The 22,599-nt window shown below is 35.0% G+C and overlaps 1 protein-coding gene across 2 annotated transcripts in view; it reads right to left on the reverse strand.

The window, feature by feature from the left end:
- Positions 1-22,599, reverse strand: part of CPLANE1 (ciliogenesis and planar polarity effector complex subunit 1) — a 110,346-nt gene that overhangs the window by 62,671 nt on the left and 25,076 nt on the right. For both annotated transcript variants that reach the window (XM_076007975.1, XM_076007974.1), the window contains exons 17-26: positions 21,978-22,206; positions 19,903-20,042; positions 17,294-17,511; positions 14,497-14,661; positions 11,162-11,300; positions 6,876-6,985; positions 6,557-6,715; positions 5,394-5,502; positions 3,621-3,921; positions 854-1,793 (exon numbers count right to left, since the gene is read on the reverse strand). In XM_076007975.1, coding sequence (XP_075864090.1) covers positions 854-1,793; positions 3,621-3,921; positions 5,394-5,502; positions 6,557-6,715; positions 6,876-6,985; positions 11,162-11,300; positions 14,497-14,661; positions 17,294-17,511; positions 19,903-20,042; positions 21,978-22,206 — 2,510 coding nt within the window. The remainder of the gene's footprint in view (positions 1-853; positions 1,794-3,620; positions 3,922-5,393; positions 5,503-6,556; positions 6,716-6,875; positions 6,986-11,161; positions 11,301-14,496; positions 14,662-17,293; positions 17,512-19,902; positions 20,043-21,977; positions 22,207-22,599) is intronic.

Raw genomic sequence — 22,599 nt, forward strand, 5'->3', positions numbered from 1 at the left:
CGGTGGATTGTTCGAGGTCAGGAGTTCAAAACCAGTCTGAGCAAGACCCCTTCTCTACTATAAATAGAAAGAAATTAATTGGCCAACTAATATATATAGAAATAATTAGCCAGGCATGGTGGTGCATGCCTGTAGTCCCAGCTACTCAGAAGGCCGAGGCAGCAGGATTGCTTGAGCCCAGGAGTTTGAGGTTGCTGTGAGCTAGGCTGACGCCATGGCACTCACTCTAGCCTGGGCAACAAAGTGAGATTCTGTCTCAAAAAAATAAAGAAAAAAAAGAAAAGAAAAAATTCACAAACACAAAAGGAAAACAAAACAAATTTATGCCCCACCCCCAACTCTTCAATCTACAATAAACTGTTTTATAATGAAGGTATTTGCCATTGACTAGGGAAATGAAAGAATAGCTAATTAGCACTAACTCCTCTGCTAACACCTATCTGCCTTTACAGGTCTTGTTCTCCAACTTCTTCTTGGTTAAGAGTATAAGAAAAATGATCCCCTAATACATTTGATGAGATATCAGTAATTAAAACTGGATAGCTACTTAGTCCTCTTCATCTGAACCAAATCCTGAAACTTAAGGGAGGAGTAATATAAATGTAAATCACTTAAAATTACCTCCTTCCCTTTTTCTTTTTTATAAACATACATAAAATCTCACAGTCTCTCTGAAAGCACTTTCACTCTAAGAATTAAAGGAACCACCTGAAGAAAAAAAATTAGGTGATACAGGTTATAATCAACATTGTCATTAATCTTCCATTACTTAGTGATTCTTTAATAGGTGGGAAAACAGTTTTAATCTAAAATGAAAATTCTCACTTATATGTTAAAAAGTCAATATATTTACCTTAATAATGCCATTTTTTGCCTTATACGAAGCAAAATAAGGTTGTTCCAAAAGCCATAATGATGTAAGAATGGCAGCTGTAGAGGTCTTTACACGAATTACTGGACTGTACTCACAGGATGACTCAGTTATACCAGAATCACAGAGCAGTCTTCTATCAGACCATCTTATCATCCATTCCAGCAGTCTTCCTACATTGCTAAATGTGTTATCTAGTGCTACAGGAAGATCTTCTTGAGGGTTAATATCATCGCACTGAATTGCTCTGAAAATATATCTTCTAGTTTTAGTGGACTTGGGAGTCCAAAAAATGTTTGAAGATCTCTGGATTAGAGGTTTCTCTCGATTGTCATCTTGTATTCTGTAAATTGACTTTTGTTTCAAACCGAACAACCCACTCTTTCCTCCATTTTTATGGACTTCATTCAAAGGGTTCTCTAAAAATGGTGTGATCCCTTGGTTAAACATTACTGAAGCTGAAAGTGCCTGGTTTTCTATATTTATGGCATAACCTTCATTTAAGAAGGATGATTTTTCAGATTCATATGACTCAGTAGCAGCAACAAAACAAGAGCCAGCTCTAAACACATTTTGGCTTTTAGTTTTGCCTTGACGTCGTTTTAATGTTGTATGTACATCAAAAAGTAAAGAATTAAGCTCATGTTCTCTAAGCTGCTCAGAAAAGCTGGTTAGAAATGGAATGCCAAGATCCCTAGAACTATGTAGATCTCTTTCAAGAACGTAACTCAAGAAGAGATCAAGGAATTTAATATATTCATCATCATCACGTTCAAATTCCCAAACACCTATTACAGGAAGAGTATTTTGTGGTAACTTTTCATGATCTTCTTTCCTTTTAGGGTTTTCTTTCTGATTACATATTTCCTTTTTCTCACTGTGCTTACCAATCACTGTTAATTCCGTATGATTTAGGACATTTCTATAACCAAAACAAGAAAGAAAAGAAAAGAAGACAAAATTAAAAATTTAATCACTAAAACTGATCTTAGAATTGACATCAAAAATTTTCTCTGCTGATTAAGTCATGTATCTTTTTTGTGTCTCAATTATCTATCTTTTAAATGAGGGGGTTGGACTAAATAATCACTAAGTGTATTTAAGAGTAGAACATTCTATGAGGTCAAAAAATATAACACTTAAATATCACAAGGGAAAATTTGTATTAAAAGAGATTAAAATGTACTTACAAAAATTTCACTATATAAAAGCACATGAATGTTTTTTCTTGAGTAAAAAATCCTTTAATAGATCAGAATTTGGGAATACAAAGTCAATAAAAATCACAAACTACCAATACACATCTTACTTTAGGGTTTGTTTCTTTCTTGTGTATGTATACCACGTGCAACAAGCAGGACTGCCCTTTTTCGTTTTATCACATAAAAATTGGGAACTTTTTCTAAACCCTTTCAGCTACTATGAAACCTGTTAGGCAGGCACTTTAGCTGCCCAACCATAATTACTTTTAAATCTGTTTCTTTTCAACATGGTCCTTACAGCAGAACACACATCCTTTGTTCCCTCAATAAGAGAAGAGGTACTGGGCACCTGGACAGTAGTCATTACATCTCTTATCGAGAAAGCACAATAAGCACCTGTTAGGGTATTCCCATGCTAACATTTATTTTTTCAGGCAGAGTCTCACTCTGTTGCCCCGGCTAGAGTGCCATGGCGTCAGCCTAGCTCACAACAACCTCAAACTCCTGGGCTCAATCGATCCTTCTGCCTCAGTCTCCCAAGTAGCTGGGACTACAGGCATGTATGACCATGCCTAGCTAATTTTTTCTATTTTTGGTAGAGATGGTGTCTCGCTATTGCTCAGGCTGGTCTTGAACTCCTGAGCTCAAACGATCCGCCCGCCTCGGCCTCCCAGAGTGCGAGGATTACAGTTGTGAGCCACCGTGCCCGGCCAGCCATGCTAACAATTTAAATGTGCAGTTGTTTCGTGAAACAAGCACACCATTTAAAATGCTATTAGATATAGTTTAACTAGATATGATTATTTCACTTAAGCAAGAATATTGTTGACTAAACAGTTTTTAATCCATGAGAAAGATAAATTACATTGTAGATACTAGAATTATAGAGAAAAAATTCAGCTTAAATAACATTAACATAGGTTTAGACAATAAGCAAGAATTCCCTAACAATTTATAGACAAATTTCAAAGATGAATGTGCAATTTCTTTCCCTGAAAACTCTTAAAAATAATATGGCTAACCATTAATCTCAGACTATTTAAATCTGAAGATTACTAAAAAGAAAACCAAAAAACAAAAAACCACCTAAAAATCCTCCAGTGAACTCAATAACTTTATTTATTTGATTTCATAATTTCAGATGGCAAAATTATTTCCCATCTGAATACTCAAAATGAATTTTTTGCTCCTAATAGCCTCATTTTATATTCCAAATAGCCTAGTGAGAAGAGAGGATAGCACTTATCATTCATATTGTTAATAGCACAATCAGTGAATGTTGCTGGGACTAGAAATCAGCTTATCAGTTGCATGAAAATACTGAAAACATTCATTCATTCGTTTAAGTTTTTAGAGATGGGTCTCCCTCCATTGCTCAAGCTGGAGTGCAGTGGCACAGTCATATAGCTCAGTGTAACTCTGAACTGTGATAAAAAAGGTCCTCTTATCTCAGCCTTCCAAAGTACTGGGATTACAGGTGTAAGCCACTGCAACTGGTCTATAAACATTTTTTCACAGTGCTTGTTATTAAGAGATCTCAGCTGTACCTTTGATAGAAATGTGTCCTACTTGTTTCTTCAACCAACAAAACTTCAGAGAATGTATCGGCCGTATCTGCATCACTGTGAACCACGGAATTCCCCAGTTCTGTGAGTGTGCTTCTGCTCAAACTAGTCCCCAGGGAAAACCTGTCAAAACCTGGAGCCTCATCTGGTTTTTCTTCTTCAATTGGTTCCCATATATTCATCTCAAAAGAACCTATATTTCTCCGCACACGTTTTAGGGCTTTTGCCCTCACTTTATGGATAGAATGCATGATAGCAGACATCATTTCCTCAGTCTGGGGACCTAGAAAAGAATAAAAGGCCTTATAGTTCACTAAATTGTTTTAACTCAAGACATAACAGGACCCAGTTCTGGCCCCACCTTGGGACATGAAACCTAACTGACAATTGAGGCTTATTTCTATATTCTCACAGATCATGTTTTCTTCAATATTTGTTAAAAAGCTTTGGTTTACATTTTAAAGCAGAACTGCAGAAGCTAAAGAAGGTCTGTTACAAAACAACAAAAGAGAAGCATCCCCCCCCAAAGTGTGTGGTGGAAAAAAAAAATTTTAAGTCTTTTAATTATTTAAAAAATTAGAAGGGTAATTATTTTTTAAAAGACTAATTTTTTTCCATTCCCATGCAGTAGAGAATAAGGAAAAATAAGGATAATTTTAGCTAAAAGAAACCAAGGACACCTTTCTTACTACAAATAATAGGAAACAACAGCAAGGGAGGTTTTTTCCATAGAAAAATTTTAAACATTATTAACACATAAACAGAACATTTTAGATGGTATAAAAAAGTATTAAGAAAAATATAAATCACAAATCAGTATATTAATGCAATAATGTAAACTCATAAGACATACCTATATTTAAATACTAGATTATAGTTCTAAAAAAGAAGGCATTTGAATTCTTTAAAAATTTCTGCAACAATGTAAATGCACTTAATGCCACTGAAGTGTACACTTAAATGGTTAAAATGATAAATTTCATATATTTTACCACAATAAAAATAGTTCCACAAGGTCACCTTGAGTGTATAGGATAAAATGAGAATCATAAATAACCATAAAGGGAGAGGACTACTACTACTTTTCAATAAATACCTGCAATATGCAAAGCACTATTTGCTTGTTTTATATATCTCATTTAATCTTCTCTCAATACACATTCATAAAACTGATAACAATATATCCATTTTACAAATAAGGAAATGAAGCTCAGAGACTAAGTAATTTGCCTAAGGTCACATAGTTACTGACTGACAGAGCCATGACGTGACATTAGCTCCATATGGTTCCAATGCAACAGAATTGGTTTTTGTTTTGGAGTTTTTTTTTGAGAGACAGTCTAGTTCTGTTACTGTCTCACTAGAGTGCAGTGGCATCATCATAGCTCACTGCAACCTTAAACACCTGGGCTCAACGGATCCTCCTGAGTAGCTGAGACTACAGGCACGTGCTACCACATCGCTCTTTTTTTATTTTTTGTAGAAGAGGTGTCTCACTGTTTGTTGCCTAGGCTGGTCTTGAACTCCTGGCCTCAAGGGACTTCCCATCCTGGCCTCCCAAAGTGCTAGGATTACAAGGACGAGCCACCACACCTGGCCTAGTTTTCCTGCAATGGGAAAGTGCTTCTACCTTCTCATATTCTTATCTAGAGAATGGCAAAATGCATAGACACATAAGCAATAGAAAATAAATGTTTTCAAATGAAAAGAATCTTCAGCAATTTATATATTAGACATCTGAGAAATAATAAATACCTTTTACAACACACTGTCTGAGTCTCTGTTGAAGAGAATGATACTTTTCTCTTAAAGGAACCCTTACATCCTTAGGATTAGGAAATGCTTTCACGAAAATTTCTGCTACCTTCAGAAAAAAAATTTAAGTTTTATAAGCAACATCATTATTTTTTTTCCTCTTCATTACTCAAACATTTTAACTCAAAACATAAATGCATATTTATTACTAATCTTGAGGTCAAGTCAAAGCCTCTTCCTGAGCATGAGTCTGCTGATAGGAGTTCAGCATTAACTCTCTTTTTTTATTTTCAAATATTTGTCAAAAAATGTGTATATTGAAGGTTTATAACATGATTTAATATATGTACACATTCTGCACTGATTACCACAGTAAAATTAATTAACACATCCATCACTGCACATAATTACTACTTTGTGTGTGTTTGTGTGTAGGGTGAGCATACTAAAATCTCCCTCCCTTATCAAATTTCATTTAAACAATATGCTATTAACTATAGTCACCATGTTGTACATTAGATTCCCCAGAACTACTGACCTTATAACTGAAAGTTTGTACCCTGTGACCAACATCTCCCCATTTCTACCACATCCCTAGCCCCAGCAATCAACATTCTACTCTGCTTCTAGAGTGAATTTTTTAGATTCCATGCATACATAAGACCATACAGTATTTGCCTTTCTTTTTTTTTTTTTGAGACAGTCTCTCACTTTGTTGCCCAGGCTAGAGTGAGTGCCGTGGTGCAGCCTAGCTCACAGCAACCTCAAACTTCTGGGCTCAAGCAATCCTTCTGCCTCAGCCTCCTGAGTGGCTGGGACTACAGGCATGTGCTACCATGCCTGGCTAATTTCTTCTGTATATATTAGTTGGCCAATTAATTTCTTTCTATTCTAGTAGAGACGGGGTCTCGCTCTTGCTCAGGCTGGTTTCGAACTCCTGACCTCGAGCAATCTGCCTGCCTAGGCCTCCCAGAGTGCTAGGATTACAGGAGTGAGCCACCACGCCCAGCCCAGTATTTGCCTTTCTGAACCCAGAAGATATAATGCTAAGTGAAATAAGCCAGACATAGAAAAGTAACATTATTCTTAATTAAAATTTTTTTAAAAAATCCCTTAAAATCTCTGACTCTGATTTAGTTTACTTTTACCTACAATCACATTACCTGTCTGATTGGTGGCAGTTCTCCAATAAGACTCAAAATTATATCCTGAATAAGATCTTCAACATTAAAAAACCGAGAGAAAGGCAGCATTCTATAAGCCCATTCCACCGTACTGAGACAGTGTTCAACCACACAAGAATCAAACTCCACTTCGAGGTCCTAAATGGATATTGAAAAAATTCATTTCCTTTTCACGTTAGATGGACAGACCAGAATGAGTTCAAAAGAAACTTTTTCTACAAATAGCAAAATCTTCTATTAAGTAATAATTTCCCAAGTAATGTTTGTTCATTTTTCTTATTCTTGCTCTGGTAAATACCTTTTCTCCCTTTGTATTTTCTCTTGCTTTCTGATATTGTCTGCAACTATAGGATAACTTATCACGGATATGCAGCATCCAACACAAAGCACAAAGTTCTCTGAAGCAACCTAAAACAGGAATATAAATAAGAAAGCCATATGAGTATGTATATTAACATCATAAAAACTCCACCTTGCTGGCTCATGCCTGTAATCCTAGCACTCTGGGAGGCCAAGGCGGCGGATTGCTCAAGGTCAGGAGTTCAAAACCAGCCTGAGTGGGACCCTGTCTCTACTATAAATAGAAAGAAACTAATTGGCCAACAAATATATATATACACAAAAATCAGCCGGGCATGGTGGCACATGCCTGTAGTCCCAGCTACTTGGGAGGCTGAGGCAGAAGGATTGCTTGAGCCCAGTAGTTGGAGGTTGCTGTGAGCTAGGCTGATGCCAGGGCATTCACTCTAGCCTGGGCAACAAAGTGAGACTCTGTCTCAAAAAAAAAAAAAACAAAAAACAAAAAAACCAACTCCACCTTGGCTGTTTTTTTTAATAAGTGTCTTTATTTTGTTGATTATAAAAGAAATACATGTTCATTGTAAACTTACATAAAAGTCCTTATGTAAAAGTCATGGAGATCTTTCCAGAATTTTTATGCATATTAGAGTATTTCGTGCATATTAGTTACATGAAAATATTGAAAACATATTTATAGAGTAAATAACTCTATTATCAGGGTTTTTTTTATAATGTTATAGTATATTTTAGATTATTCTTCAAAGCCAATATACATAGCTCTACATTGTATAATTTATTTGGAAAGACTTACTGATATACTTTTAAAAAGACTTACTGATATAGTTTTATGTTTAAAATTTTTTAATACTAAAAACATTTCTAACATTAACTTTTTTATTAAAAACAATACAACTACGCAAAGATATATAAAATCATATTATGTATGTATGCTGTGTTGCAATTAGCTTTTTTTCACCTAATATATCTTGAATATCTTTTCATGCCGATAACATAAACATAAGATGTCTTTTTATTGCCAACATAGTACTCTGTTGTATGGAACATCATGATTTAACTATATACAATGCAAAGGGCTCACTATCCAGATAGCAAAGCAAGTTTCTACTGCTCTGCTAATCTTAAATTTAATTTCTCTTATTATAACTAAAATGTAACCAATTAAGTAAAAATCATCTTCTCTATCATTCTGTGGTAACAGCACCTTTTCTTGTGGATGGAGAAAGGTAATTCCCTAAAATTTAACAGTCATTCATTTATGCCTTAATTTTTTTAATAATCCTTCTTTTTATAGTAAACTGACTTTTATAGTAGTGGTCAGTATTTTCATTTTCTTTAGGAAGCTACTTAATGTATTCTTTTTAAGTGACTATTACAAAACCAGAAAGTACAATCTGACATTATGGAAAGTGAGCAGAAAGCAGGTCTTAAACAAGTTCTATCTACTCTAAGAGGGAGAGGGTTGTGGGTACATCCCCCCCAGGGGGACTATTAGGGTCCCCTATGGACATTTTCCCACTACATCCCAAACCCGCACACCAGATTCTGATAGATTCTACCAGGGGAGCATCACCCAATCTTTTGCAAAAGGTACCACTGCTAACAGATGGGTTTCACTGTCTCATATTTCACAGGCATGCTGGGCCCAATACAACTAAGACCAAGAAACAAGAGAGAGTGCAGCAATATTCTAAGCAACTACTCAACTAAAAGCATCCTTTATCTATATTTTTCAAACTGTGAATTATAATCTATTACTAAGTACTAGCTCTAAAATCAATTCAGTGGCTCTCAACCATTTAAAAAAATAGAATAGAATAGAAAATATCAAGAGTGCATTGTTCATAGTAAAAAGGATCGTTGATTGAATTTTCATTGCAATTTTATACAGGCGTGTATTTGTATTGTCTTGATGTGAAATCTGCATCTTATTGTAAATCATGATCAAAAAAGTTGGAATACCAAAAAAATATTAATCAACTGAAACCATAATGAAAGAGGTTCTACTGGAAAAATGCTCTCATTTCTTCAATAAGTAAATGGCATGAAAAAATATGTGGGAAAGGAAACTTTTATAGATTAAGAGAGACAGGAAAGGAAACTTTTTAATCTAGCGAAATCACTTCTCAACAATCAAGACACCAAATCAAGCAAAAGAGTAAATAGTGGACCTCAATTAGGATCAAAATGAAAATATTAAAAATATATGTTTCAATCTAGAAGTCACTTCAAAGGAATATGTTCTATTTATAAGCAAAACTCCCTTAACTAGGATTGTTATAAATTTAACTCACTTCCAGATTTCTTTTTTTTGTTTTGAGACAGAGTCTCTCTGTTGCCCAGGCTAGAGTGCCAAGGTGTCAGCCTAGCTCACAGCAACCTCCAACTCCTGGGCTCAAGCAATCCTTCTGCCTCAGCCTCCCGAGCAGCTGGGACTACCTACAGGCATGTACTACTCATGGCTGGCTAATTTTTTCTATATATTTTTAGTTGGCCAATTAATTTCTTTTTATTTTTAGTAGAGATGGGGTCTCACTCTTGCTCAGGCTGGTTTCAAACTCCTGACCTTGAGCGATCCTCCCGCCTTGGCCTCTCAGAGTGTTAGGATTACAGACGTGAGCCACCGTGCCCAGCCAGTTCCAGATTTTTAAGAAATGAAATAGGACTATACACGCATTTCCAGGTGACAACAGCCTAGCCCTTTCTTTTGTTAGAGTAAATAAAAAGTCTCTGAAACTAATCTCATGACAGCTGAGAGAAGCAATCAAGAAGCATTTTAATGTCATTATAGTTGAAAAAACAGACAGTCTGAGCCCCAGGACACATACTATTTAACATTAGTACTAAGGGTGAGTGAGTTAAAAAATAACTTTTTTATTTTTTAAGAGACTAAGTCTCACTGTGTTGCCCAGGCTGGAGTGTAGTGACTATTCACAGATGTGATCACAGTGCACTGCAGCCTCAAACTCCTGAGCTCAATCAAACCTCCTGCCTCAGCCTCCCAAGTAGCTAAGACTACAGACAACCAGCACCATGTCAGGCTCAAAAAACATTTTAATCAAAGTCTGGAGATAACAGTAGGGCTTAATATAAATGGAACTGAGACGAATTAAAGATTCAGGAGAAAAGAGTTGAATGATATCTAAAGTTTTGCTTCTTTTTAAACTTTTTTATGCAGATAATTAGACATAGACCATGAATAGGAAATTAATTTATAAAAGGAAACACAAGTAAACTAGATGCTCAATATAACTAATCAAAATAAAGACATCCTAATATAAAACTATCATTTTTTCTCATTAATCTGAAGGAATTATAAAATTTGGCATACTATTTCGAGAGATATAAAATAGGCATATTCATTAACTTAGCAATTCCACTTCTGAGAATTTATCTTAAGGAAATATTTCAAAATATAAAAAAAGAAACTGATGTGCCAAAGGCCACTTAAACATATGACAATTTAAATAAATTACAATATGTATGCTAATAGCCATCAAAACTAACAGACATGAGTATAAAATGAAAAGCTTAGGTAGGGTATGTTAAGATAGAACAGCAGGAAACAAAACTGGTGAATTAACACTGAAAGCATCCTTGTCTACTTAGTAACAGTTGACAGTATATCCCAAGTATAAGAAGATGACCACAGAAAGGCATTCTTGAGTGCTAAACTTCCAAATTTAAAATATAAAGCAATGACAATAATGCCATAAGTATCACAATTTATTTTATATAATGCATTTCTAATTTAATGCCACATATTTAACACATATATCAATATATTCATGGCTGTTAAAATACAGTTTTTTTTTTTTTTTTTTTTTTTAGGAGACAGTCTCACTCTGTTGCCCAGGCTGGAGTGCAGTGGCATCATCGTAGCTCACTTCAATCTTATACTCGTGGGCTCAAATGATCCTACTGCCTGAGCCTCCCAAGTAGCTGGGACTACAGGTGCATGTCACAATGCCCAGCTAATTTTTCTACCTTTGTTTTACAGATAGGGTCTCATTCTTGTTTGTGCTGGTCTCAAACTCCTGACCTCAAGTGATCCTCCGCCACCACAGTCTCCCAGAGTGCTAGGATTACAGGCCACCTCACCGGGCCAAAATACAGTATTTACTTGTTAACACAATGTAAAATATCATAGAATATACTATACTTTAAAGAGCCAATAGTTTAGAAACTTTCCCAAATCAAATGAAAAATATATCATTATTCATACTTAGGCCTAATATCTAAGCAAACAGTTCATTTTGGACAAACCTATTACTCTGATGGAAACTTCATCAAGCTTGTGGTCTCCAGTTGCTCCAGGGATAAAGAATGCTACACCTCCTTTACAATAATTAAGTAATGACTGAGGGAAAGGACTCAATGAAGGAAGGGACCCTTTCATTCGAATCTGAAAGTAAAGAATAACAGAATGTTAGTTACCAGTAGTATAATCATTTTTTAAGGAAACTATGAAAGATCGAACCAGGTAAGATAAACCATATAGAATGGAAAATATAGCACAGTTTTCTACTATGTAAGGAATATAACTCTGAAATTAATTGTACTTTAAGAAACTTACAAATTTAATTCAAGAAAATAACTAGATTATATCTCAAAAGAGAAAAAAGATTCTAACTAAATTATTTGCACTCTCTTATCACTTAGTTTTGCTTGTAGAAGAACAATTTAATGTTATTTGTTCCTGGCTTTCCCCACAGGCATAATAAAGAAAATAAAGAAATTTAGGTATCTAAATCTCACCTGAAATAAGACTCTGTATAGTAGCTAAAAACAAATACAAAAAATTTACATATATAAGTTACATATATAACTTTTAAAAACTAATCTACAAATGACAGAATTAAGAAGCCACCACATGGCAACCCCTAATAAAATGACTCTAGGTAAGGATCATAAATAAATGCTGAATTAGGTAAAAAGTTGATGGGTTGATGGGGACCTTGATAAGATGATGTGATATGACACAATTCATTGATCAATCTCAACATCGCAAAAAGAAAAATGAGCAGAGACACATGTGCTGCATGATATGGTGCAACATAAGTATACAACACTTCTGAAGAATTCATTTCTAAAAAATTATAAACCTAAATCTATTCAAACCTCTCTACCTCAATGAGCGTAGATTACAAATTTACAAGAAATAAAAGGAAAGAAGAAAAAGTTAAGTGATACTGAATGACGAAACAATCAGACAAATCCAGAATATGGTACAGGACAAATTACTCAATTTCTCTAACAAATCAAGAATAAAAGGGGGGGGGGACTGTTATAGATAAAAGGAAAAGGCAGCTGGATGCAGTGATGCACACCTGTAGTCCTGGCTACTCGGGAGGCTGAGGCAGGAGGATTCCTTGTGCCCAGGAGTTTGAGGTTGCTGTGAGCTATGACAACAACACTGTACTCTTACACAGCCAACAGAGCAAGACCCTTTCTCCAAAACAAACAAATGAGACTAGAGACTTTCAACTTATTTCCTCCTCCTACTAGTTACTTCCAAAAAGATGCAAACTAATCAAATTCCTTTTTAAACACAGTAATGACAGACTTCCTGTCAAATACATTAATGGCATTTACTAGCAGGATGGTACTAGTGTCTCAGGTAGAGACACAGAACCAGCAAGGAAACAGGGTACCTCAGTCCTATAGCCACATGGAACTGAATATTTCCAATAATCTGAATTAGCCTAGAAATGGATTTCCCCCTAGAACCTCTAGAAAAGAATACAGCTCTGCTGCTACCTTGATAGGTCTTATGAAACTCTAAGCATAGACCCAGCTGAGCCACCCTTTTGACTAGACTTCTGAAGCACAAAGGACATAAGATAATAAGTGGGTATTCTTTTAAGCTGCTAAATTTGCGGTATTTTGTTAGGGTGGAAATAGAAAACTAACAGAGCACAGAATGTTTATTTTTTGGCACCATTTTTAACTGAGATGAAGCAGAAAAGACATAAAATAAATGGGCATTCTTTTAAGCTGCTAAATTTGTGGTACTTTGTTAGGGTGGAAGTAGAAAACTAACAGAGCACAGCATATTTATTTTGGCACCATTTTTAACTGAGATGTAACTCACATACCATAAAATTTATCTTTTTTTTGAGACAGAGTTTCACTCTGTTGCCCCAGCTAGAGTGCAGTGGCATCATCATAGCTCACCATGACCTCCGACTCCTGGGCCCAAGCAATCCTCCTGTTTCAGCCTCCTATGCAGCTGGGACGATAGGCATGTACCACCACATCCACTTACGTTTTTCTATTTTTCATAGAGATGAGGCTCACTCTTGCTCAGGCTGGTCTTGAACTCCTGACCTCAAGCGATCCTCCCACTTTGGCCTCACAGAGTGCTAGGTTATAGGAGTGAGCCACTGTGCCCCCAGCTAAAATTCATCTTTTATTTATTTATTCTTAGAGATAAGGTTGCTCAGGTTGGTCTTAACTCCTGGGCTAAAGAGATTCTCTCACCTCAGCACCCCAAGTAACTTGGACTATAGGTGCATGCCACTGTGCCCAGCTGACATTTTACCTTTAAAAAATGTAAAATTCAATGGTTTGTAGTATATATTCACAAAGTTAGGCAACTATCACCACTGTCTAATTCCAGAACATTTTCATCACTCCAAAAGAAAACTATGGGCACTCATTTCCCATTTCCCTCTCTTCCCATTGGCAACCACTACTCTATTTCTGTCTCCATTGTGATAACAAAATATCAAATGAGTACAGTTTTAACTTATATTTTTACAGAGGCTCTAAATTTCATAAACCTTCTTTCTCTAAAAGTCTAATTTTCAAAAATACTTGATAACTTCTCAAAGTGCCTCTTAACATTCCTATAAAAAGAAGTTGTAGGTTCTTGTTTTAAATTTAATTTTAAAGTTATATGCTCTCTTAAAAATTTTATTTTAATAAAGGCTGAATTAAAAATATTTGGAAATGATAAAATTTATTTCCACATTTTAGATAGTGACAGCGGGCCTACAAAGGACCTGCAGCTGGAAAAGGAGACATACCAGGTACCCAATGACTGGAGATCAGATAAAGAATGCATCGACAGCTCAGTGGAAGTCAGCATAGAAGGGGATGACTGCCATGGAATCAAACTGAATTGCCCATCTCAGAAGATAGCAAGGGGTGCCTAGAGACTACTGAAAGGAAACCGCTGGGAACCAACTCTAACTTTCCATGCTTTGAATCCACAGAAGCCCCCACAAATATAGATAACATCTCAGGGAGAAGAGGGAGAAAGCCAAAAACTGAGTTTAAATCTTCAGTGATTTATGTGTGTGGGCAGGGAGGGCTGAGGGGCAGGGGAAGTAACTGGAATTCTCTGGAATTAACTGACTAGGATTATACTATCTCTTGCCAGACAGAATGGAACTAACCTAGAAACCAGGTACAGAGTCCTTATCTTTCACAGAAAGAACCTGGTCTGGCCAGGTTGCTTACTGTAAATAAACCTAAGATTGATGGATTTATAGGGCAGGATTCCTTGAGAAAAATATTACAATTATCAACATTATAGTATAAAAATTGGTATTTTTTGTGAACACAGCACATAAATGACTAAGACATTTCCATACCTTCTGCATGACTTTTCTTGCCCACCTCAACTGCAAGATATACCACTGTGCTACAGGAAAAGAACATCGAGCTGCCCGGAAAAGCAAGAGAATACGCTGTAGGATTCCAGACACCTTTTGGCGATTATCTTTTTCAGCTTTTAAAAGAAGATCATCACCATCTTCCTGAAGAAAATAAAACAATCAATTTCAGTGACTAGTTATAAGGAATTTAAACTGTTAAAGTGAAAATAAAGATAGGCTAATGGTATTTAGTGCTTCTCACACAACAATGTTCCTGGAAATTTATGAAGGAAATTTTTAGGCATAGGCTCTGAGATTTCAACTACAGCTGTTGCTAGTGTCAAGGAAAGATTTCTCTCCCCTCAAACAACATAAGGGGCTAAGTTGACCATAATCCCAGTCTTACCCTATAACAGTTAAGGCTCACCACTCCTGATTCCACTGGTGGAATGTTAAAGAGAGAGCTCCTTCTGAGGAGAATATCTTTTCCCTTCCTCTTCCTTGAAAAATCCTACAACATTCAATGCCACTTCTTCTTGGAAGCCCTCCCACTCTGTGCTATACTAGCACTTGACTCACATTTCCATTGTAGCCTTTACCAATTTATTCTGTACTGATTTATGTTTCTATTTCCCACTGTACTGAGAACTCCTAAAACCAAAGCCTTGTCATTTCATGTGTTATAATGCACAGAATAAAGTCCCACATGTATTACAGGATCCAATAAATGTTTGTTGAATAAATGCTATTCAAACCAGTTGCTAAAGATTATTTTTCCACAGAATGAAATAATGTATGTAAACATTTGCTTCCCCAATATCCTTCTTCCCTGCCCACTTCTTAACAGTACTCAGTTTTTATTTGGGTATCTACCTCTCTCCTACATAGCCCAAATGATTCAGGGAACGCTGATACCACATCCCCAGCTTCCAAGGAAGGTCCTATTTGCATGCCAAGAAGTACCTTGCATTAACCCTAGCCAAGGTGACTGATTAAAGGACAGGCATGTGACCTAAGCCAGTCTCACAGAGTAAATCTCAGTATTCTTGCTTAGAATGTTGGGACATAAATAATTTTGCTGTTTTTCTTTGTCCCTCTCCTTCTCCTGTGGACATGGACAAGGTATCCTTAGAAGCTGTTGGAACCCTTCCTTCTCCCACAAAGGGAGCTAGTTTTCAGGTGAAGAGGACACCTTAGACAACAAACTAAAGAGAAAAAAACAGCTCACTCTTTGGTAACATAACTGAGTCAGAAACCTTCCTACCATGGCTGTCTCTTTTTTTTTTTTTTCTTTACCTTCACACAGCTTGGCTATACCATGGCTTTCTCAATTATATAAGTCAATAAGTGTCTTTATTGTTTAAAACATTTTGACCAAGTTTTCTATTACTTGTAGCACAAGGGATTCTAATTGATATATAGTGACATTTAGGAGAAATTCTACCACTGAAAATTACTTTAATAAAAAAAATAATAAAATGAAGCACTATTAAAAATAGTAACCACTCAGACTACTCAAACTGGTATCAGCACAGAAAATACAAAACTACCTTAAATGCCCCTTCTAATTTTTAGACTTAGATGTGATGTGAGAGGAAAGATAAATTATTAAAAAATGCCATGGACTATTTATTCCTGCCATTTGTAATATATTATATTTGTAATAGCAACAAGTGAAATATTTTTAACCTATCAAAACATAACTCTAGGCTGGGTGTGGTGGCTCAGTTCTATAATCCCAGCACTCTGGAAGGCTGAGGCAGGAGGATAACTTGAGGTCAGGAGTTTGAGACCAGCCTGAGCAACAGTGAGACTTAGTATCTACTAAAAAAATAGAATAAAAATTAGCTGGGCATGGTGGTGCACGCCTGTAGTCCCAGCTACTTGAGAGGCTGAGACAGGAAGATCACTTGAGCCCAGGAGTTTGAAGTTGCTGTGAGGGTAGGCTGACACCACAGCACTCTGGAGACAGAGCAAGACTCTTGTCTCAAAATAAACAAATAAATAAAACAAACAAAATAAATATTAAATATAACAAATGAGAAGTAAAGAAAAATCTAGATACAGATAGAAGTTGAAATAGTGAAACGGGAAGTAGTAAAGAAACAATACCAGAATCACTTCAAAGTATTAATCAAATATTTAAAAAATATAAATATAAATAATTTACAATAACACTTTAAATCTTAAAAGCAGCTAATTGTTATAATTTTTAATAAGAGAAGAGGAAAAGTTCCTGAGGGGAATACAGTATTGCTATTTATAAGACACAACTATGAGTTAAATAGTGCAGGAGAAAAAAATGACATTTCAAGTCAAAAATCAAAATAAGTCTTTTGATTTATCAAAATAAGTCAAAATAAGAAATAATGTATGGCTTGCAATTCTGACATTCATTATTTTATTTGTCACCCTAAACAAATGCTATTTTTCAAAAGTCCAGATATTGAGAAATATCTCTTGATTTTTCCATACTATTACAATGGTTTTAACATTTAATAATTACTATATGTCCCAGGTCCTGAGCTGGAAGCTTTTACAGGATATCTCACTTACTCTTCACAATAATTCTGTGAGAGGTACTATCATCACCTGCATTTTACAGATAAGGAAAATTAAACAGCAGTTTAGTACATTACCTAAGATTATACAATTAGTAAACAACAAAGCTGGGACCCAGAAGTTTGTCTTCAGAACCTGCATTTTAATGTGATGACTATTATCAAGCTGATTATTTTAAGAATAGGACAAAATCAACTTTAAATTAGTTAAAAAGATAATGCACTCAGCTTACTTCACTAAGAATAGCTGGCTGGGGACAAAACAATGGAGGAGCTGGAAGATACAAGCCGACTGGCACTAAGCCCCACAGTCTCTTACTGAAGTCCTTGGCAGAGTCTATCAGAAGCTGAAATGTCTCTGAAAGAATATCCGCATCAGCCATAACTGATGCTTTCAGTACTTCTTGCACTGAACCAAATAGCAGATTTGCATCTTCTTCTTCAATGGGATCTACCAAATGCAAAATGTGATAAAAAAAATTAAAATTTATATTAAACTTCTCATCGTATTTTGTAGAATAAAATTTCAAATCTAAAAAAGCTGACTGCCAAGAAGGAACATAATGGTTGACATGCAAAACATCCAAACTCATAGACAGAAATTTATGAACTCTCCTGTAAAGATTATAGGCAATCAGAGCATACATTTTTTTTCCAGAATTAGATAAGATATTGTAGTAACAACTATACAATAAAAATATTCCTGGAATATAGTTTTGAGTAAAAAATAATAGTTTGAAAAAATATTAACGAGATAAAGAATGTCAAGAAAGACACCAAAATAATATATATTATGTTAATGCAGTAGAAGAGTAATTTTTTTTTCTTTTCTTAATAGTCCCATGATAGTACTTTTATATATATATAAATTTATATATATATAAATTTTTTTTTAAGGGCATGGGGCGGGGAGGGGTACTTTTATAATAACAAAAGTTAATAGAAGAAAACAGAAAAATACAAAATAGCCGTACATATAATATGGCTTCAACTATGTAAATGTCTATATATATGTGGACATGTCTCAGAAGGCAAAATGCAAGGAGATGCAAGTGGTAGAATCGGAAACTTAGAGTTTCTTTCTATTCTGAAATATTGTAAGCATATTGTATAGAATATGATAAACACTCATGTACTGACTTATTATGCTTTCTGATATTAACATTTTTGCTATATGCAATTTAGGTAGCCACTGTCCAGAATTTGGTGCAGATATACTGGAATTCCAATTAGACATATATTATCTTTCTGTTCTATATACAAGGCTTAACATCTCCTTCATATTTTTCAACTCTATATCTTTATATATTTTGTATATATTTATCTTTACATCTTTATATAGGTATATATAGCTCAGATTCAGATATGTATACAGATATGTAGCTCTGTAGGTATATATAGCTCAGATTCATCTTCCAGTTCACTAATTCACTCTTAAACTAGTCTAATAACTTTAACCACCTACTGAAGTTTTTGTTTTAAAATCAGATTTGTTAAAGTGTAATTTACATATAATACAATTCTCCTTTTTTAAAGTATACAGTTGAATAAATTTTAACAAATCTACACAGGCCTATTAGAACATTTTCATCACTCCAAAAAAGTTTTCTTATGTTCCTTTATTATCAATCTCCCCCTTACCCCAAGGCAACCACTGACTGATGTGTTTCCTGCTCCTATAGTTTTTTTATAGAATGCCACATTAATGGATTCATACAATATGTATGGTCTGTTTCTGATTTCTTTCATTTAGCGTAATGGTCCTGCAATTCATCTGTGTTGTTACATGTTATCAGTAGTTTGCTCCTCTTTGTTGTTATTCCATTTTATAGATGTATTGCAATTTGCTTATCCATTTACCAGTTGATGAACATTTGGGGTGTTTCCAGTATTTTGGCTGTTATGAAAAAACTGCTATGAACACTCATGGATGGATCTCTTGGTGGATCTATGTTTTCATTTCTTTTGGGTAATATCTAGGAGTGGAATCCTTTGAGTTTTTATTTGCTCTTAGTTTCTTAACTCTGTGGGAGAGTATTCACATCATCTAAAACAACATAATGCCAGAACTAGAAGTTCAGATTTGGGATTTTTTTAGTCCTTTTCTTAAAATTCAATTATCATGTAGTAACAGTATCTTTTCATTAATTAAAAAAAAAAAACTACACAGAAAATTTTCAAAGAAAAGTTTACATTTAGATTTCCAAGTATTATGGATTCTCTCTCAAAAAAAGTTATGTTTCAGGAATCTAGAGTTAGAAGTCTCACTTTTTAATGCCATAATAAGCACTAAAAGAAACACGAGGGCCCCACAATTATCCTGGTTTTACCATTTAATATACAACTTTAAATAACTGATTATATTACTTTTTGTCTAAATTCCTCCATCTGCAAAACATAAAAATTTTATAGGATTCCTAAGTAAATATATATAATACATGTAATATATTATTTTTAATTTTTGAATACTACTTTGAAATTTTCAAGTAAAAAATATCTATGATTTATGAACAAGGCAAGAGTTGAACTAAATCACTTCTACATACCCTTCCAGGTTTAGATTCTATGACGCTATGACTGCAAAAGAAAATGATCCAAATGAAGCAAAATACAATTAGCATAAAAGTATGTATGGAAAACCAGAAAACCATTCAGTTATTAATCCTGGTGTTTTGAGCTGGCATCAAGTTTGGATGCTCCTATGATTAGTTATAAATATTATACTTTTATTTTTGAAAAACTTATTTCAAAGTGTTAACATTTGTTGATATTTATAACCTTTTAAAAATATAAGGTTTCTATTAGCTTGATACATGTGTCAGACCTTATATAGATAACATACCTGTAAATTGTTTATATTTAGTGCCCATTTCATTTTTTGCTTCCAAAGAGGCTGGCTGACCTAAAAAACACTGCAGTTTTTCCTGAAAAATATGTGCTGGAGTTATATTTAATGGTAGATACAGACCCTTTTTCTTGGACCTGAAATGATAACAAATTAAGGGAAATGAATCCAAATTTTGAAGAAAGGAAAGATTTCACACATCAAGAAATATGAAATTTTAAGAAACAATGGAATTCGCTTTTTGAATTCATCCTACATTTTAAAAAGAAATATTCAAGAAAATATTTTAGGAGTCCACTTGCCCAAGGCCTCTTGGCAGTGGCTTCGGGTCATGGTCCTCAAATTTGGCTGAAAATAAATCTCTTTAAAATTAAAAAAAAAAAAAAAGAAAAGAAAAGAAAATATTTTAAATGGGCTTCCATGATTATGATCCTAATATATTTCCCCATTTTTGTTTCCAACTGTTGCCCTAAATATGTACTCTATCCAAACTGAATGAAAACTTGCACATACTTGGAATGTTCTCTCTCCCTATAGCTGCTCAATTTGTCAAGACTGCCAATTTGTCAATGCCCATCACAAATGATATCTCCTACATAAACCATTTGATATCCCACTTTCCCCCACTTGATATCACCTTCCCCACTGCACCACTGGCACTTTTCTTATCATACTATTTAAGTTATAATAATGTTTTGTCCTATTTTCTTACTTTATTTATTTATTTTTAGAGATATGATCTCATTCTGTTGCCTAGGCCAGAGTACAGTGGCACGATCTTAGCTCAGAAATCTTAGCCCATAACCCTGAACTACTGAGCTCAAGGCAATCCTACCACCTCAGCCCCCCAAGTAGCTATGACTACAGGCACACACCACTATGCTCAGCTAAGAGCATAGAGACAAGGTCTTGCTATGTTGCCCAGGCTGATCTTGAACTACTGGCCTCAAGTGATCCTGCCACCTCATCCTCCCAAAGCACTAAGATTACAGGCATGAGCCACCACATTCAGCCTGTTTTCTCTATGAAAGTATAGAAACTATGTGCCACTGAAGTTTATATCCACTAAAAATACCTTGCCTAGAGCTTGGAACAGAGCAGTTAATAAATCTATGTTGAATATTGAATTGAAAAATATATAAAAGACAGCAATGCTATAATATTCAGAAAGGTTAAAAATGAGAGATTAATTAGCTTAAAATGCAAATCCTATCTGGATAAACTCTCCCATTTACTATAAGCCCTATAACGGTATTACTAACATACTAACATGCCAAATCAGTGGTTCTCAACCTTTTTGGTACCAGGGACTGGTATCATGGAAGACAATTTTTCCATGGACCTGGGAGGGGAATGGTTTGGGGATGATTCAAGCACATTACACTTATTGTGTAGTTAAACCTCTCTGCTAATGATAATCTGTATTTGCAGCTGCTCCCCAGCGCTAGCATCACTGTCTCAGCTCCACCTCAGATCATCAGGCATTAGATTCTCATATGGAATGTGCAACCTAGATGCCTCACATGCAGTTTACAGTAGAGTTTGTTCTCTTATGAGAATCTAATAATGCTGCCACTGATCTGACAGGAGGCGGAGCTTATATGCTAATGTGAGAGATGGGGAGTAACTGTAAATACAGATTCCTCACCCAGTGCTCTCCTCATGCTGTGTGGCCGGTTCCTAACAGGCCATGGATCAAACCAATACTGGTCTACAGCCCAGGGATTGGGGATTATAGTGCTAATATTTTAACACAAATTAAGTAAGCTATTGAGCTGCCCAACACAGTGACCACTAACTGCATGTGGCTACTGAAATTTAAATTAATTAAAATTAAATTGAAAATTCAAATTCCTTGGTCTCCCTAGCCACAATTCAATAGTTACTTGTGGTTAGTGGCAAATATTGGGCAGCACATATACAACATTTCTATCATTGAGGAAAGTTCTACTGACAATGCTAAACTAAGGATTCCACATAATATGTAAATACCAGCAATAAGAGAAATAGAAAATACTTTAGAAGGTACTGTTATATTTTATCTTAACTCAAGCTTGCCTAAAAATACATACCTCATAAAATTGCTATCATGTTTACAGAACAGTTGGAAGGCCACACCAATTGAAACAGATGTCTTCCAGTCTCCAAGTTTATGTGCCAACCACACAGCCTCTGGAACCAGGCCACCAACAAATAATAATTCAAGTGCATATTCAACTGTCCATACATTAGAGAGATTCTGATCTCTAACAACACTGGCCACCTTAGAATGTTGCAGAGGAATAAGTCGAAGGGACTGCTCTGTGAGTAAAATAAAGAAAATGGATATTACAATTACAAAAATCCAAAACTTATGCCTTCTTACCTGGGTATATTTATCTCTTCAATTAGTATTTTCTACACAAAACCACAATAAGGAAGATACATACAAAATTGGCTAAAGTGATATTAAACATGCTCTAGAACAGTTTAACACTGAAGAATGTGCCTCATTAGTGGGCCATGAAACAAATGTCTGCATTCTTTAAAAAATGGAAAAGAAAAGAGAAAAAACAGAAATGGAATAGAAAATATAAGAGTGCCTTACACAAAATAAAGGTTAATACTGTTAAATGAAACTTTTGTGTCAGATAACATGTACATACATAAAAAAACATTTATATATACTGGGTCACAATGTACAATTTATTACCA

This window comes from Microcebus murinus, chromosome 11 (genome assembly GCF_040939455.1).
Source record: "Microcebus murinus isolate Inina chromosome 11, M.murinus_Inina_mat1.0, whole genome shotgun sequence".
Taxonomy (NCBI): domain Eukaryota; kingdom Metazoa; phylum Chordata; class Mammalia; order Primates; family Cheirogaleidae; genus Microcebus; species Microcebus murinus.